At 39.8% G+C, this 19,241-nt stretch overlaps 1 protein-coding gene across 1 annotated transcript; it reads left to right on the forward strand.

The window, feature by feature from the left end:
- Positions 1–8,514: 8,514 nt before the first annotated feature.
- THRSP (thyroid hormone responsive) lies at positions 8,515–16,516 on the forward strand. Its single transcript, XM_074216970.1, has 2 exons — positions 8,515–9,003; positions 14,434–16,516. The coding sequence occupies exon 1, from the start codon at positions 8,574–8,576 to the stop codon at positions 8,976–8,978; it is 405 nt and encodes a 134-aa protein (XP_074073071.1). The 5' UTR covers positions 8,515–8,573; the 3' UTR covers positions 8,979–9,003; positions 14,434–16,516.
- Positions 16,517–19,241: the final 2,725 nt, after the last annotated feature.

Raw genomic sequence — 19,241 nt, forward strand, 5'->3', positions numbered from 1 at the left:
AACTCTAAGAAGGGGACTGCCTCTTGGGACATCCCAGTGGGATAGCTCTAATTCTCAGGAAGATTTCTTGATACTAATCCTAAATCTGCTTCTCTGCAATATCCACCCACTTTTGCCCTCTGAGTCCATACCAAAACAACAATCACAACAACAACAACAATAATACCATTTCCAATAAATAGCCCTTCAAAAACTCAAAGACAAAGTTATCCTGGAAAGAAATGGCTATCCTATGCCTATTATCTAGTTTGTACTTTAAGAACCTTTCCAAGAGAGGACTGTGTTAAGATTTTTTAGGGGAGGTGTGGCATCAAAAGTCAAATCAAGGGGTGGCTAGGTGGCGCAGTGGATAGAGCACCGGCCCTGGAGTCAGGAGTACCTGAGTTCAAATTTGACCTCAGACACTTAATAATTACCTAGCTGTGTGACCTTGGGCAAGTCACTTAACCCCATTTCCTTGCAAAAACCTAAAAAGAAAAGAAAAGATCTTTTTGGGGAGATCTTAGATAGGAGTCATACCTAAGTATTGTTTTAGATATTTTTTTTTCTGGAATTCCAGTCCAAGATACGAGTTTAGAAGAAGAGCCTGACTCTAATCTTTCAAGGCAGATCACCCCAGCATGGGTTTGGAGCAGGAAACCCCTTTTCTGGAAATGGGCTCTCTGGGGCCCATTTGAATAAAGCCACATCTGGGTAAATAAAATGAAATGTTCAAAGACAAACAGCCAAGACTAAAATGCAGGACTAATTGACTCCATGTCCAGTGTCTTAAAATAACTAATTTGTTTTTCTAACTGTGACTCTACCCAAGTATGGATAGAAAAATCCATGAAATTGTTCAGGGATGGGGGAGTTGGGGGAGAGAGAGGGAGTCTGAGGAAATCATACTTTTCACCAACCTGAAAGAGTTATACATTCCTAGAATATTGTTCAAGAAGTTGGGGGTAGGAAAACAGAAGCAAAATGGGGAAACTGGCCTTCTTCCCAGCCCCCCCTGAGTTGGGTCTTCACACTGAGCTTTTGTTTTAGGTTCTTAAGGGAATTCCTAGAACTGATGTTCCAGTTACATCCATATTCCTGTTTGATCACAGGGCTAGATTTCATGGAGGCTGGCTCTGCAATGTGACCTGGGGGGGGGAGGCGGGGTAACCACTTCCCTCTCTGGCCCCTGGCTCTGTTGCCTGTAAAATTTTAGTTCTGTGCTTCAGGAAAGCTGGACTAATTGCTGCTCCCCAAACAAGGCCCCAAAGGGCTCTGCACAAAGTATATGAGAAGTAACTCAGTACTGTGGAAGAGGTAACACCCGACCTCTGGGAGAGGATTAAGTCCCAGCTAGCCCAGAAGGGGTCAGTAACTTGTCTCCTTGGGTCTCCTGAGTCTCAGCTCCCTCATCAGTAAAATACTACTAATGATATGTGAAGATCAAATGAGATTGTGTGTAGAGAGAAGTGCCTGGTAACAATGAATTACTACAGAAATATCTCCTATCAGTAAATTCTCTGTAAAAGTATAAGTTCCTAAGAAATGGGACTCTGAAAATCTAAATTCCCATGTGAACTTTGCCACTAATTGGGTCAAGTAGCTTCTCCCTTTGGCCACTTTTTGCTCTTTTGTAAAATGACAAGATTGGTTAGATGATCTGTCTATAATAGATCCTTCCATCTCTAACATTTTATATTCTAAGGTTTTACATTTTACATTTTAGGTCTCTAGTATCCCTGACATTCTGTGTTCTAAGGCCCTTCAAGTTCCAACATTGTGTTCTAAGGTCCTTGCCTGCCCACTATTCTTTGTTCAAGGGACTCCTAGTTTTGCTATTTTGTATTTTAAGGCACCCTTCAGTTCTGATATTCTGTGTTCTTAAGTCACTTCTAATCCCATATTTTAAACAAGGATCTTTCCAATTCCATTGTTTGTTCAAAGGCCCCTTCTAGCTTTGATATTCTAGGATTCTATGAATGTATGCTAAGTAATTACATTAAAAATAATTGCATTTAACATTTTAATTAGTGACCAGGTTGTTTTTTGGTTGTTTTTTCTCTTTGACTTGAATAATAACATGGGAGGAGTTGGCCATCAGTAACCTCTCCATCTCTGCGCAGCCCAGACTGAAAGCCCAAGAGGCCTCACATGTTTCGCTCTCATGTCTCCTACCTGGCTTTACATATAGTCCACAGTTAGGACATCAGGGCTCCAGACAGTGAAGGTACTCAATGCCACCCCACCTCCAAACCCCAAGGGCTTTGACCCTAGCTCATCTAGGAGCCAATGTAGTCTGTAATACAGGCTTTGAAGCTTTCAGGAGGACTAGGAGCTTTTAGGGTGGGAAGAATGGGGAGCCTATTACCTGCTTGGAATTGTGCTTAAGCAGTTTACAAATTAATTTAGAACTTTGCAATTTCCTATTGGGGATGGATCACAAGGTAGACTCATGAAGATTATGAGTAAAAGACCCAGATCTCCTGCCTATTGACAGCTCCTTCTCAGTCTTTGTTGTTGGATCTTCAGGTCATGCCCCATAACTGCTGGTGTTCTCTTTCCTTCTCCATCTGTTCTTTTTCACTTGGTTATCTCAGCAGTTCTCATGAATTTAATTATCATTTTTATACTGATCATTCTCAAATCTTATCCATTTCTAACTTTTTCTACTGACCTTCAGTCTCATGTAATTGTCTTTAAGCTATTTTGAACCAGATGTCCAATAGACACCTTAAACTCAACATGACTGAGACCAAACTCATCATCTTTCCCCTAAAACTCTCTTCCCTTTCAAACTTCCCTATTACTCTAGGCTATTCTCCCAGTTACCCAAGCTTACAATGAGTTTAACCTTGAGCCCTTGCTATCTCTCATATCCAGTCTGAGGTCTGTCAATTCACTTTTGCAACATCTCTCAAATCCTCCCCCTTCTCTCCTCTGACACCCCCCCCCCCCAAGTCTGGTACAGGTCTTCAGCCCCTGAACTATTGCAATAGCTTGAGGCTGGTTGGTCTGCTGCAAGTCTCTTCCCACTTCAATCCATTCTCTGAATTCAGCCAACAAAGTGATCTTCCTAAAAGACTGGGTCTTACTATGTCATCCTTTCTATTTAGTAATCTTCAGTGGCTCCCTATCATTTCTAGGATCAAATACAAAACCTGCTGTTTGGCAGAAAGATCTGGGTTCTTACCTAATCTTTTTTATTTTTTTTTTTTTAGGTTTTTGCAAGGCAAATGGGGTTAAATGGCTTGCCCAAGGCCACACAGCTAGGTAATTATTAAGTGTCTGAGACCGGATTTGAACCCAGGTACTCCTGACTCCACGGCTGGTGCTTTATCCACTACGCCACCTAGTTCTTACCTAATCTTACACAAGACATTTATTAGCTATTTGACTCCAAGCAAGTCTCTATGACTCAGTTTCCTCATCTGCAAAATAAAGGAATTAATTGGACTCCATAATTGGACTTCATAAGCTGGCCCCTTCCTACATTGGCAGTTTGTGCCTCCCCCATGCAGCCTTCAATTTAGTGACACCGACTTTCTTGCTATTCCACAAACAAAATATTCCATTTCTCTAGGTTGGGCATTTTCTCTGGCTTATCCCTCATGCTTAGGATTACCTTTCTCTTCTCTCCTTCCTGGCTCCCTTGGCTTCCTTCAAGCTCCAACTAAAATTCCACCTTCTATGGAAAGTCTTATCTAATCCCCCTTAATCTTAGTGCCTTCACTCTCAATTATTTCATCTTTATCTTCTGTATAGTTTGTCTCTCTCTATTTGTGGGCATATTGTCTTCCCCATTGCATTGTAAGCTTCTTGAGAGCAAAGACTATCTTTTGTCTTTTTTAAAAAATTGTATCCCCAGCACTCAGCATTGTGCTTGATAAATGATTACTAATCAACTGAACATTTAAATTCAGTTTCAACATAAATTTTAATTATTTTCTTTGAATTAAATTTCATTATTCCACAAGCCCCTATAGTCTCAGGATGATATGAGCAGTACAAATGTTCCTTTACAAATTTGTCTTGGAAAGTGGGTTCCTCTAATGCTCTTCTAACCAGATGGACTTTGGGACCATACCTTAGCTGACTTCTTCCCCAGGAAGACCCTTCCTCCCTCTTGGATCCTGTCTCCTACTGGTGAAATCTTCTGACACCTTCGTTCTGAGGCCAGGCTGAAGCCAGCCATCCTTCCTTCCTCCTCTTTGACACACTTTTCCACAGTACCTCATCTGTCTTCCCCTCATACCCTTAGACCTACTTTTTGAATATACTTTACTCTTCACTCTAGAATGTAAACTCTGAGATGTCAAAAGCTATTTTTGCTAGTATTTGTTCACCTGGTGCTTACCACAGTGACTGCTACATAGTAAGTCCTTGTTGATTTGACTTTTTTTTTTAAGATTTTTGCAAGGCAATGGGGTTAAGTGGCTTGCCCAAGGCCACACAGCTAGGCAATTAAGTGTCTGAGAACAGATTTGAACTCAGGTACTCCTGACTCCAGGGCCAGTGCTCTATCCACTGCACCACCTAGCTGCCCCTTGATTTGACTTTTGATGAACAAAGGGATACAAAATTTAGGAATGAAATCTCTGAGGAGTCTTTTATTAGCTATAGCAAAATTTTGTTTTCATGTAGAAATAAACTTCTATACATACATAAAATATCATGTAGATACAAACATTAAATATAAAGACAAAATTCTAGAAAAAATATTTAGGCACTTCAATATATATTTCAATAAATATTTATTAAATTTATTTAAAAATAAATTTAAAGATACCTAAATTTTTTTAATTGACAAAATAAAATATAATAAATAAAATTTATTTTTCAAAAATGATTTTATGAGTAGTGTTTAAGAAACATGTTTTCAATATTTAGATAAATATTGAAATAAAATTTTAAATGCACATTTTAATAAGTATTTTTAGTTTATTTCAAAAAATGTTTTTTAAAAGAACCTCATGGTAGATGATAAGTTGTCCTTTTCACTCTTCCAAGTTTTCCCCCATTCTGGGTAGTAGTTTAGTTCCTTTACCCAATTGTTGGACTTCACAAAGAGAGAAAATGGGTGGGGGGCATAGCTAAAGGGGGATTTAAATGCAAAGATGGAGGCCAAGCTATGCTAGGGATCAGTGACAATTGCTAGGAAGGGAATCAGTGTCCACAGAGGAGACTCAGCCTCACATTTTGACTGCCTTTTGTTTGACTTGGCTGAAGACCTGTTGGATAACTGAGAGTTACATCTGCCCATGAAACCCATCTCAAGGTAACTCTAGGTCACATATTTCAATGACCTGCCCAAATGTATCACATCGGAAGTTAGAAAGTTCTGGAATCATAAAATTCAAACTTCACACTTCAGGGCCTCCTTGATGTCATAGATATGGGCAGTCCCTCCAATAGTATATATATATATATATATATATATAATTGGAAGGCTCCAAACCTTCTCATTGTGTGGGACTATCCCATAAATCCTCCATGTGGTATTTGCCAACTTAGAATTTAGAGAATTGCATTAGAGGCATTTCAGCATAATGGACAGGGCACTGGATTATTGACAAGAAAGGTTCTTACCTAATCTTACTTAAGATTTATTATCTATATGACTGAGCAAGTCACTGAACTTCTCTATGCCCCAGTTATCTCATCTATAAAATAAAGGAATTGGATGGCCCCTGAGGTTGCTTATAGCTCTAAATCTATAATCCTATGTTCTATTTCCTATAGCATTCTGGGCAAGTCCCTTAACCCTTCTAAGCTTTCATTTCCTCATCTGTAAAATCAGGATAATAATAATAGCCTACCTCTTGGGGTTATCAGGTCGATTGAAGGAGATCATGTATGAAAAGAACTTTGCAAATCTTAAAATTCAATTTAGAAGTGAATGACTCTATCCTTCTCAGCCCCTACAAGTTTTCTATTCTCCAGGCTTAGATTCAACTCCCATCCCTGCAACATTCTATTTATTAAATTTTCCTAAAGAACTAACTCCCCCATGGGAACTTAGGGAAGCCTGGAGGGATTTGCATGAACTGATGCTGAATGAGATGAGAAAAACCAGAAAAACACTGTGTACCCTAACAGCAATATGGGTGTGATGATCAACCTTGATGGACTTGCTCATTCCATCAGTGCAACAATCAGGGACAATTTTGGGCTGTCTGCAATGGAGAAAACCATTTGTATCCAGAGAAAGAATTGTGGAGTTTGAACAAAGACCGAAGACTATTACCTTTAATTTAGGAAAAAAGTTATCTTATTAATGTAATTGTGCTATCTCTTAAACTTCATTTTTCTTCCTTAAGGATATGATTTCTCTCTTATCACATTCAACTTAGACCAATGTATACTATGGAAACATTGTAAAGACTAACAGACTGCCTTCTGTTGGGGGCCAGGGAGGGAAGCAAGATTAGGAGAAAAATTGTAAAACTCAAAATTAATAAAAATCTTTCTAAAAACAAACAAAAAGAACTAACTCCCTCATAAAGGAGATTATTTTCATAAAGCAACTTATGACATTAGAAAGAATATACATATATAAGACTACTTCAGCAATCAGGGCTGCTGTAATGAAAAAGCTTGAGGGGCAGTAGACTTCTATGGAGTGCTAGCCCAGGGGTGTCAATTAGAAATGGAGACCAATAATCTATATATAAGTATCTCTTTAGTCCACAGATTGACTTAGTTTTAAAATGTAATATTAGTTGGGCAGCTAGCTGGCACAATAGATAGAATGCCAGTCCTGAAATCAGGAACAGTCCTGAATTCAAATTTGATCTCAGACACTAACAAGCTGTGAGACCTTTGCCAAGTCACTTAACCCTGTTTGCCTCAGTTTCCTCATCTGTAAAATGAGCTGGACAAGGAAATAACAAACCACTCCAGTATCTTTACCATGAAAACACTAAATGAGGTCATGGAGAGTCAGACATGTTTGAAAAATGACTAAAGAACAACATTGTCTATGCTGTATTGCATTTATACTTATTTTGTTAAATCTCTCCCAATTACATTTTCAGCTGGCTTGGGTGATATTCAGGTATTGTGGGCTGCACATGGCCTGGGGGCTGTGCATATGATGCCTCTCTGCTGGAGACCATTTGTCTAGAGCAAAAGAAGATCATTATTGCCTGAATTAGAATAATAATAATAATAATAATAACAATAACAGAAAAATGTACAATATTGAATAGTATCTTCCATTTCTATAGATTTTATGCCAATGATCAAGGACTGTCCAAATTGTGAAGTGTATATATATATATATACACATAAAAGTTATATAGACAGGGCCTAAGGGAGGAGAGAGACAAAGATAGAGACAGAGACAGAGAGAGATATATTGATATTGATGATAGAGTTAGATAGATTGTTAGCAGATAAGCTTGAAAGACTGTTAGAATGCACTATATTAAGGTTGTTAGGGGCTCAGTGGGGTCAATGCTGTAGCTGAATGAACCATAGCATCACAGGATTTGGAGCTGAAAGAAACCTTAGAGATGATTTAGGTCAACTTTCATTTTACCAATGAGGAAACTGAGGCATGAAGAAGGGAGGGGACTCATGTAAGGTCACAAATGCCAAAGGCAGCCCTCCAGACTCCAGCTGTGCTGTTCTACTTTTTTTTTTAGGTTTTTGCAAGGCAATGAGGTTAAATAACTTGCCCAAGTTCACACAGTGAAGTTGGATTTGAACTCAGGTCCTCCTGACTCCAGGGCAGGTGCTCTATCCACTGCACCACCTAGCTGCCCCCAGCTTTGTTGTTCTAACCACTCCTTGATTAGTAGCTGCCTACCCTCCCCAATCCCCATGTTTGCTCCCTCAAAGTACTCACTGCTCCTATGCTTCCAGAATTAGAGAAAGAAGGAACTTAAAAATCAATTAGTTCAGGGGAATTTAACCTGCCATCTGTGAACTTGATTTTTTCCCCATTTTATTACTATATTTCCTTATAATAATTTTATTTTGTAATCTCATGAATTTTATTTTATGCATTTAAGAACATGATTCTGATTTTGGCTTCATCAGACTGTTAAAGGGATCCATGACACAAAAAAAGGTTCAGAACCTCTGGTTAATTCAATCCCCTAATTTTACAAATAGAAAGCACTAAGAAGAGGTGATTTGCCCAAGGAAATAGTAATAAATTGGGGGGAGTATTTTTAGATTTGATCAGGAAAGATTTCCTTACCCTAGGCTAGTGTATTGTATCATAAAACTGAAAATCTTCCATCATCCCTGCATTGCAACATAGCCTTAGAACACAGGCTCTTCTGGCCAGAAGCCTTGGCCTTCTGCTGACAAGCTGAAGGTTGCCAGGGAGAGAATAGCCATCTGCTTTGTGGAGCCCAGAACAGTTCCGTCACCTGACTCTACTCTGGGCTTCTTGAGATTGGTTAGAGATAGCAATGTGTTTATCTACTGGTTGAGATAAACCCATTCAACTCTCCAATGCCCTTTGTCAACCTCTTCCCTCCTGTCCCCATGTTACCCTGAACCTTGGGGAACAGTCCATAAATAACCAGGCCATTTGCAAATCTGCAGGCATCTCCCTAAGCAGTCCCTGTAGAAGCAGCAGGATGCAGGTCCTGAACAAGCCCTATCCCCAGAACTGCCTGCTCACGGTTATGGACAGGTATTCGGCCACGGTGAGGAACATGGAGCAGGTGGTCATGATTCCCAGCCTCCTGAGGGACGTGGCCCTGGAAGATTCAGCAGACGACCTCCACAGTTACTATACCATGCTCAAGTCCATCCGAGTGGATGTGGACAACGGGCTGCTGCCCAAGGACAAATGGAAGGCCAAGATTGCCAGCTCAGTTGAGGAGGATGAGGGAGAGGACGAGAAGAGAGGGGAGAAGCTGGACCTTGAAGCTCAGTTTCATCTTCATTTCTCCAGTCTCCATCATATCCTCACCCATTTGACCCTGAAGGCCAATGAAGTGACAAAGAAATACCTAGAAATAACTGGGCTGACCATGTAGATCTCAATGGCCTGCTCTCTGTTAGGTGAGTCACTGAGCCCAACCCAAGGGGAATCTGGATGGAGACCCTTGGCTAAGAGGAAGGAGAAGTTGTAGGAATGGAGTGTGGATAATAGAATAATGAGTATCTAGCCCTTGATGAATTCTTACAAAACACTTTCTTTAAATTCATTCATGAAGTGGGTAAGGCAAATATAGCCCTCATTTAATGGATAATGAATCTGAAACTCAGAAAGGTTTTCCAAGGTCATGGATGTAATGCTGTAGAAAGAACCCTGAATCTGGAATTAGGACATTTGCTGCCTCAGTTTCTTCAACTGTAGAATGAGATCCCTTTCACTTCTATCATTTTATGATCCCTCCTCTCTGTCTCTGTTGCTGTTTCTCTCTATCTCTCTCTCTGTCCCAGTCACTCTGGCTCTTTCTCTGTCACTCTGTCTTTGTCTCTCTGCTTCTCTGTCTCTGTCTCTATCTCTCTCTCTCCCCTTTGGTGCCTTTATCCCTGTCTGTTTTATTCCCTGGAACAACAGAAAATCCTTTACATTGTTCACAATCTTTTTACCATCAAACTATTTCAAAGTCCCTAGATGTCTTAACATTTTATGTACTATTGGTATGACTAATGATAATATTTTGCAAAGCAACCTTGACTTAACCAAGGCCTTTGCTCTCATAAGAACTTTTCTTGGTAGTTTCAAAAAGGTACCTTTGGCTTATCTTCATGGCTCCAGCACTCCCAGAGGTGGGCTGTATGACAGAGAGCAAACCAGCAAACCTTCCTAATTTAGGCCTGGGGATCAGCTACCTCCCCAGGTCCTTCCCTCTCCATTCCTTTTTGGACCTTCAGGCACCTCTGCTTTTCCCCAAACCACCTCCACTCACTTTTTTTTTTTTTTTTTTTACTATTTGCAAGGCTCATCTAGCTCCTCACTGATCCTTAATGCTGGCTCTAACCCTAAGGGACTTACAAGACAGGTTGAAGGTTAAAACCACCTATCAGACATTGCTCTCATGACTTAGAGCCCCTCAAGTCAGATTATGTGGGTTTTTTCCTCTCAGTTCAAATATCATTGAACTAAGAAGTCTGTGTATAGAAATAAAGAATCCAATATCAGAAGAGCAGAGTTAGGCATTTAAAACCAATATGCAACTGGACTTTGAGACCACCAGGTGAGAACACAGGTGGAGTGGTTATCTCCAGAAGGTCCCTGTAAGTAGATGCACAGACACACAGACACACACACACACACACACACACACACACAGACACACAGACACACACATGCAGACACACACACACAGACACACAGAACTGGGTTGAACCAGCAGTCTTCTTCTTGAGCTATTTTCTGTCACTTCATACACAAGGTTTACAAAATTATGCTTTTTGTGGGCACAGACCTGTTCATTTCTTCCTGAGCATTCATTCTGCCATTTGTGTAGGAAGCTATGGTTTCGTGGTCTTGAACAACTAGGCTTCTTGTATGGATTTACAACAGTATTAACGTATTTATATGCTATTTGGGGCTGGTACAGTGGATAGAGAACTCTGGGTCTGGAATCAGGAAGACTCATCTAGCCTCAGACACTTATTAACATTATGCTCCTGGGCATGTCACTTAACCCTCTTTGCTTCAGTTTTCTCATCTGTAAAAGGGACCTAAGAAGGAAAAGGCAAACCAATCCTCTGCCAAGAAAACCTCAAATGGGGTCACGGGGAATCGAACACAACTGAAATGACTGAACAACAATATGATATTTCACAGTTTACAAAATACTTTACATCTATTAATTGTGTAATGGCAAAACACTGGAGTGAAAGGACCTAGGTTTAAGCCCTAGTTAGTTCAGTTAGTCCATAAATATTCATTAAATTTTTCCTATGTGCCAGCCACTGTGATAAGCATTGGAGGTACAAAAAGAGACAAAAGGCAGACCCTATCTGCCTTCAAGGAACTTACAATACAATGGGGGACACAAGATGCAAACAAACTTATATGTAAAACAAACTCTTTACTAGATCTATAGGAAATAATCAAGAGAAGGAAGGCCTTGGATTGAAGAGGGCTAGGAAAGGTTTCCTATCGAAGATGGGGTCTAAGCTGGGACTTGAAGGTGGTTAGTAGGTAAAGGAGAGAGAGCATTCCAGCGAAAATGTCTGAAACTGAGTGGTGGAGGTTCTAACTGCCAAGAAGACCAGCATCACAGGTGGTAACTAATGTTTGGTAAGTCACTTAAACTCTTTAAAGTTCAATTTCCCTATTTGTAAAATAAGGGTCCTAACACATATGCTGCCCAATAGGAAAGCATTCTCTATATTGTAAAGCATGGAAATGTAAATAATTATTGAATTTGTTCCTTCCAACAGTCTGTGATGTTGCCTGGGCATATAATCTTATCTCCATTTAGCTGATGAGGAGATTGAAACTCAAAGTTGTTTGAAGTCTTATTCAATGACTTGTCCCAAGTCACACAGCTAGTCAGGGACAGAAGTAACTGGAAGTCAAGACTTGACTCTAAGAGGCATAACTGATCCTAAGGGAGGCGATAAGGCTCTGGTGTTGGGCCAGATGATTGGACCAGGCTAGGTCGGGTAAGGGGTGGGAGATAAGATGTCTTGTGGGGGCTAGAGTGGAGGGATTCATGATCCTTTGTTGCAGTCATGTCCTATTTTTTATGACTCCAGGTGGGATTTTCTTGGCAGAGATACTGGAATGGTTTGTCATCTCCTTCTCCAGATCCCTTTACGATGAGAAAACTGAGCCAAACAGAATTAAGTGATGTAGCATTTAAAAACATTCAAGAGATACGATTTCTGAGTAATTTAATCATTTTATTAATAATTATTTTTATTATTTTATAATTAATTTTAATAAAACATTTTAATAAAAGGATGACCATTTGACCATCTCACTCTTAGACCAAAGACAGTCATGGAGGAGGGTTCATGGCTTAAAATACCCATTAGAAGAGGGATATTGGGGCAGCTAGGTGTCACAGTGGATAGAAATGGTCTTGGAGTCAGGAGGATCTGAGTTTAAATGCGACCTCAGACAATAATTACTTAGTTGTGTGACATTTAACCTCATTGCCTTGCAAAAACCAAAAAAAAAAAAGATTAATACTTGTGGAACTATAAGGTTTGAAAAGTGCCTATCTAGGGCAGGGGATAGAGCACCGACCCTGAAGTCAAGAGGACCTGAGTTCAAATCCAACCTCAGACACTTGATGCTTACTAGCTGTGACCTTGAGCAAGTCATTTGCCATTCACCATTGCCTGGCAAAAACCAAAAAAGAAAGAAAAGTTCCTCATGACCTCCAGTCAAGTACTAGTACATGATAGGTGCTTAATCAGTGCTTATTGACTGATTGACATCCCTGTGAGGTAGGGAGTATCTCAATACCACTATCCATTTCATATCTTTTTCTTTTTAGGTTTTTGCCAGGCAATGGGGTTAAGTGGCTTGCCCAAGGCCACACAGCTGGGTAATTATTAAGTGTCTGAGACCAGATTTGAACCCAGGTACTCCTGACTCCAGGGCCAGTGCTCTAGCCACTGCATCACCTAGCTGCCCACATTTCATATCTTTTTAAAAAAATCATTTCAAATTTGAGAAATGAGGAAACAGGTTCAGAGAAGTTAAGGAAATTGTCTAATGACTACAAACAGCTAAGAACTTCATGGTTTTTTTTTTCTGCTATCCTATATGGATTATGGCTATCAGAAAATTCTCTTTGATTTTGGGCTGAAATAAGCACAACTTCTCCATAATAAATAGCCCTTTAAATGTGAGTCATCCTCCCCCAAGTCTCCTGGCACTTCCATTTTTCTCAACTGATGCCCAGACCACATGGTTTTGAATCTTCTCACATGACTGGTTAACACTCCTCTGAATGTGCTCTGGTTTATCAATGCCTTGTTCATTTGGCATTCCAGTGTCTTCTACAGAACTAAGAAGGTGCTCTTTTTCTTTTTTCTTTTCTTTTTTTTTTTTTTAGATTTTTGCAAGGCAAATGGGGTTAAGTGGCTTGCCCAAGGCCACACAGCTAGGTAATTATTAAGTGTCTGAGACCGGATTTGAACCCAGGTACTCCTGACTCCAGGGCCGGTGCTTTATCCACTGCACCACCTAGCCGCCCCAAGAAGGTGCTCTTTTGAACATTTTATGCTCTTCACAACCTGGTCACTTGCTCCCTTTCCAGACTTCTTAGACTTTGTACCCCACCATTGACTCTGGGGTCCAACCATATTTGTTGTTCTTCCCCACTAACATTCATTTAGCATCTCCAGGACTCAGCACTCCCTAACTTCTTGACATTCCTGCCTTTTTCCAACACTCCAAGTGCTACTTTCTGTAGAAGGCCTTCCCAGTTGTGTCTTCTCCTGAGCCTTACCTATCATGTCATCTCTCCCATTAGTATGTATGCTCCTTGAGGGTGGGGACTGTTTTTGTGTTTTGCCTTTCTTTGTATTTCTGGTGTTTAGTGGTTTCTGGTCCCTAATAAACGATCACTTGATCACTTATTGTCAATTGAGTGATTGATGTGATCTGATCAAGATTCAGGCATGATGAAATGGATAGAGCCCTGGCCATCAAGTCAGCAGGACTGTGTTTAAAATGGCTTTCCTCTTTTTTTGTGATATAAGTGAAAATTCTGGAAATAGGGGAAATTATGGCAGAAAAAGTAATGAACAGTAATGAACAGTAAGGATCGGGGGAAGAAAAACAGAGAAAAAATGAAGATCTCAATGCTTCTGTTACTTCCTACCAGTGTGTCCTATGTCAAATTATCACTTTCATCTGTAAATGAGACTATTGAATCATATGATCTCCTTGGTCTTTTCTACAGATAAATCTATAGATATAGGACCTTTGAACTCCCTTGTCCTGAAGCATGCTCTTACTCATGCAGGCTAGGATGGCTTAAAACATGTCATAGATAACTTTCCTAATAGCTGCCCATATATACCACCTTTTGGTGAAAGGTAGTTTCCTAATAAGACAGGTAGTATAAGTGTATTAGTAGCATGTTTATAGATGATGACTGAAGCTGAGAGAGAGGAAGGAAACCTGTCCATAATTCTACCTCCAACCTAAAAACAAAAAAAACAAAAAAAGGGGGCGACTAGGTGGCACAGTGGAAAGAGAACCATAATTACCTAGCTGTGTGGCCTTGGGCAAGCCACTTAACCCTATTTGCCTTGCAAAAACCTAAAAAAAAGACCAAAACATAATTCTACCTCCAGTAAACACAAAGCCAGAATTGGAACCCAGGCCTTTTGACTGGATGGCCAATGCACTTTCTGTTTCATCATGATCTACCTGAATTAGATCAAGCCCCACTCTTGGCAATACCACAAGCATGTAAGGTCAGGTTGGGTATTAATCAGTGTCTGATCTCATCCCAGGGAGGAAAGCACTGACCTGTGTTTTCTTTTTCATTGAACCCATAGAATGTTCCATAACTTTTTTGGCTAAAGACGGTAGCCCCAGGAATGAACAATGAACAGCTCATGGACGTGGTGGCATTTGTGCCAGGACATTTGCTGGGGGCTTCAGATGGGAGAGAAGACGGCTCAGTCAAGTGTACTGTTTCCCTAGTTACAGATCTGGGACATTCTCCACTGACTTCTCTGCCAGGAACTAGAAGATTCTTGCCAACACCTTTGAAAACCAACTCTAATCCTCCCTCCCCTGGGTCAAGTTAGCAGGGTTGATGGGTGATTGGGTGATTTGAGGGGACAAGAAGAGACCATCCTAATTTTATTTAGTCTGAAGCTGCTTTTTCTCCCATCCTACTCTCCAACTTTTACCTCTTATCTGCTTTCTAATTGTGGTAGCTTTGAGGTTAAAAGTTTGAGGTTTAAAAATAACAAGATTTCCACAAGTTAAAGAGTTAGCAGAGCTCACCAGCTCCCCTTCCCAGAACCACCAATTTTCTGTATTAAAGGTGTTATGAGCTACACCTTCTTACCTTTGTGACTGAGATCTTCCAGAAGTGCAAAGTATCTGGCTTGATCTGGGGAAATGTTATACTTTTCTTGGCTTAAGTCTTCATTCAGAAATTTGGGGACTCACTATCTGCTAGATAAAATATTTCCCTTTTCTCAAGAGGTGGATTACAGATAGTAAAGCTGTATACAGTGAGCCCTGGTTGATATATATATTTGTTTTGCCTAACTGGTTTCTTTTTTTGGGGGGGGGAGAGTTGGGATTGGGGGAAAGGGAGGGAATATTACAAGTCAGAATTCTGTTAGGTGTAATTATTAGAAAGTGAGAGTGATGTAAAAAACCCCAAAAAGTTAAAAAAAAGTTTTAAAAGCAAAAAAGATATGGTCTGTTTTTTTTTTAAAATTCCATTTTATTTTCATTTCCAAATTCTCTCCCTCTTCTACCCCCATTTCCCACCCATTGAGAAGGCAAGAAAAACAAAATTCCATTACAAAGATATATAGTCATGCGAAACAAATTTCTGCATTAGCCATATCCAGAAAAAAAGAAAGACAAAAGGAAAAAGAGAAAAGAAAATATGTTTTAATTTGCTCTCCAAGTCTACCTGTATCTGGACAGAATGTTTCATCATAGGTCTCATGGAATTATGGTTGGTCATTATGTTGATCATTAGCTAATCTTTTCCATGTTAATAACTTTTATAACATTGCTGTTATTGTATAAATTATTATTCTGGTTCCTTTTATTTCACTTTATATCAGTTTATACAAGTATTGTCATATTTTCTGAAACCATTGCATTCATTATTTGTTACAGCTCAAGAGTATCCCATTACATTCATACCATAACTCCAATTGATGGGCTACTCATCCTTTAGAGATCCATAATTTCTAATTATTTGCTATCACAAAAAAAAATCTATCTGCTAGATAGCTCAGGATACTGGTATCATTTCCTGCTTGAAAGCACATTGTCCATAATCTATCTAAAGAAAGTTGTACTAAAAAGAAAGAAGAAAGAAATTATAGTAACCCAACATTTGACAAGTTCAATATCTCCCAAGGTCCATTATGTCTTATCACACTGTAAGAGATAATGAAAGGGATGGTTTCAGAGGAATGAGGGAAGATTTGTATGAAATGAAACAGAATGAGGTGGATAGAACTAGGAGAACAATTATAAACAACAATTCATAACAGCAATATTGTAATAGTGTCAGAGGATAAAAGATCACGACCTCCTTTCAGAGAGATGATAAGCTCAGAGAACAGACTGAGGCATATTATGAGGAGGCAAATCCAATGCTTATTTTTTGCTTAACTATACATATTTATAACAGGTGCTTTGTTTTCCTTTGCAGGGGAGGAGAGGGAGAATGCTGATCTTAAAACAAAATTTGTTCACAAAAATAACCCACTTGTGTTCCCCTCCTTTTGAGGAAAGGTTACAATCAATGAAAAAGCATTTATTAAACACCTACTATGTACCAGGGACTATGAGAGGAATTAGGAATACAAAGACAAAAACGAATCAGTTCTTGTCCTCAATGAGTTTATTTTCTAACAGAAAGAATCAGTACACATATGCATATATAAAGGATAAATATAAAGAGAATAAATATTAAGTAGTGACAGCAGTGAGACAATTTTGGAGGGAGGTTATTATCAATTAGAGATATCAGGAAAGCCTAGTGTAGAAGCTAGGGCTTCAGCTGTCAAGGGAAGAAGAAAGGGACTCTTCTGAGGAAGAGGTAAAAAGGTAGGGCATGCCAGGCAAATGGAAGGTCAAGTGCAAAAGCAAGAAGATGGGATATCGTGGACCTGCATGAGGAAAAAAAGAGAAGGCCAGTTGGGATGGATTCCAGATTGTGGAATGGGGAGTAAATGCCAGGTAGGTTAGAAAGATAGGCTTGGACCAAGTAGTAAAGGATTTTTAAAGTAGAAAAAGAGGACTTTACATTGTATCCTAGATGCTTTTGAACTTATCTGATCAGTCATAGTCAAATACTTTGTACCTTGACCCCAATTTTTGGTCCTCTTTGAGAAAAAAGGACACCAACCAGTCAGAGAGACAATAAGGAGCCAGGCTGAGGGGAGGAGTGTGGTGATCAATTCTGGATATAAAGCAAATCAGTCTGGTAGCAGTACATGGAATGGCTTGTAATGGTGAGAGGCAAGGAGACTAATTAAGATGCAATTGCAATGATCAAAATGAGAGATGATGAGGGCCTGAACTAACATAGCAGCTGGAGGAATTGAGGGAAGGGTTCAGAAACAAGGATATTGTGAAGGCAGAAGTGTCAAATTTTGGCAAATGACAGGATATATGGAGTGGTGAAGGATAGTGAGGAATCGGACTATCCTTAGATTATGAACTTTAAAGGATGGATGGTAGTACCTTTGACAGAAACAGGGAAATATGGAAGAGAGGAGGGTTTAGGGGAAAATATGAGATCAGTTTTATTCTGTTCATTATAAGTCTCCTTGGCCATGAGATGTGAGTGATTCTTCCTTGGGTGTGGCCATCCTGTACCACTCCTGTATCAGAATTAAAATTGGGTGCCATTGTTGTACCCAAAGAGCAAGACGGAGACCAGAATTTGGTAAGGTTGGAGATCTTTATTCCTGGGGACTGTCTGGGGATTGAGTACCCAAATTTGACAGTACCTAAGTGTTTAGGAGATAGAGTTTTTATAGTGTTTTTTGGGGGGGGGGGCTACTGAGAGCAAGCAAGATACAGAGAAGCAAAGACAGCAGTTAGATAGATTATCTTGACATATACATATATAAACATAGGGTTCCATATAGATAGGGGTGAGAAGGGGGTCAGGGTCTTTGTGTAATATTTGAACATATTTTCTGAGATGGAGGGAGTCAGGAATTTACTATCTTATGGTTCCAGCTGCATCTGGGAAAGGGGAGGCAGTCCTGGAATTTAACAGATACAGCAAGATAATTAGGCTAACAAGGGTGTTTTGTAAATCTTTAGACAATTTTATAGTATATCCATGACCCCTTGGGTCCTATCAGACTATTTTTCAGAGTCAAAGTCGCCCAGCCAAAGTTATATTTCTAAGGAATTTCTCAGGGCCCAGAAGGATGTCAGGGACCCCTTTCTATTCAGGAATTTCACAAACATTGATATTGTACTTCACCATCAGCTCCAAGACATGTCCAACAAGTACAACATGAACTCAGGTGGCTTGCAGGATGACTGAAACCTCTCTCAAAGTCAGACAACCTTTTTATTTTTCAACATTGGTGTGTGACCCTTCCTACTGGTCTAGGGGCTAAGGTGCCTCAACTATGCCTGACTCTTCATGATCCCATTTGGAGTTTTCTTGGTAGAGATACTGGAGTGGTTTGCTATTTTCTTCTCCAACTCATTTTATAGATGAGGAAACTGAGGCAAAAAGGATTAAGTGACTTGTTCAAGGTCACACAGTGTCTCAGTCCAGATCTGATAGCAGATGTGAAGTCACAAAAATGAATCTTTTTGACTCCAGGCCCAGCCCTCTACTGAGTTGCTTAGCTGCCCCCTAGTAACTTAATGGAGACAGACTTCCACTAAAGTGATTTAAATACTCCAGTTACCTCATCAGTAAATGTACCCTGTTTTAGGGATTTCCCTTTGAAAGTAAGAATCAGATAAAACCTGATTACATTCATATTGATTCATTGTCCTTCATTCTTAAGAGAACCATGATATCAGGAAGGTCATGTGAGAGAGGGGGGTGCATGCTGTGCTAAGTCACCAATCTCATTTTCTTTTCCGGACCTATCTAAGTCCAATATATGAATCAGGATGACTGGAGGTGGCAATCAGTGTTAAGTGACTTGTCAAGGCCACATAGCTAATAAGTGTCAGGCCTCTGAGTTCAGATTTGAAAAGGACAGATTTGAACTCAGATCCTCCTGACTCCAGGGTTGGTGTTCTATCCACTGCACCAGGTAGTCTCTCAGGTACATTTATATTAGAGGCAACTAGGTGGAGCAATGGAGAGAGTCCTAGGTTTGGAAGTTCAAATCTGGCCTCAGGCACTAGAAGTGTGAATCTGGGCAAGTGATTTAACCCAGTTAACCTCAGTTTCCTCATCTATAAAATGAGCTGTAGAAGGAAATGGGAAACCACTCCAGGATCTTTGCCAAGAAAACCCCAAAATGGTGTCACAGAGAGTTGGACACATTTATATTAACTGAAACAGATTATCCCAGAACTCTCATTGGGAAGAGAAAAGATATTGAATAGCCCTAAAAAGGGAGACTTCAGACTTCCAGAATTAAATTTCCAACAGTGGGACAGATCTGTT

The sequence above is a fragment of the Macrotis lagotis genome, chromosome 1, assembly GCF_037893015.1.
Source record: "Macrotis lagotis isolate mMagLag1 chromosome 1, bilby.v1.9.chrom.fasta, whole genome shotgun sequence".
Lineage (NCBI taxonomy): Eukaryota > Metazoa > Chordata > Mammalia > Peramelemorphia > Peramelidae > Macrotis > Macrotis lagotis.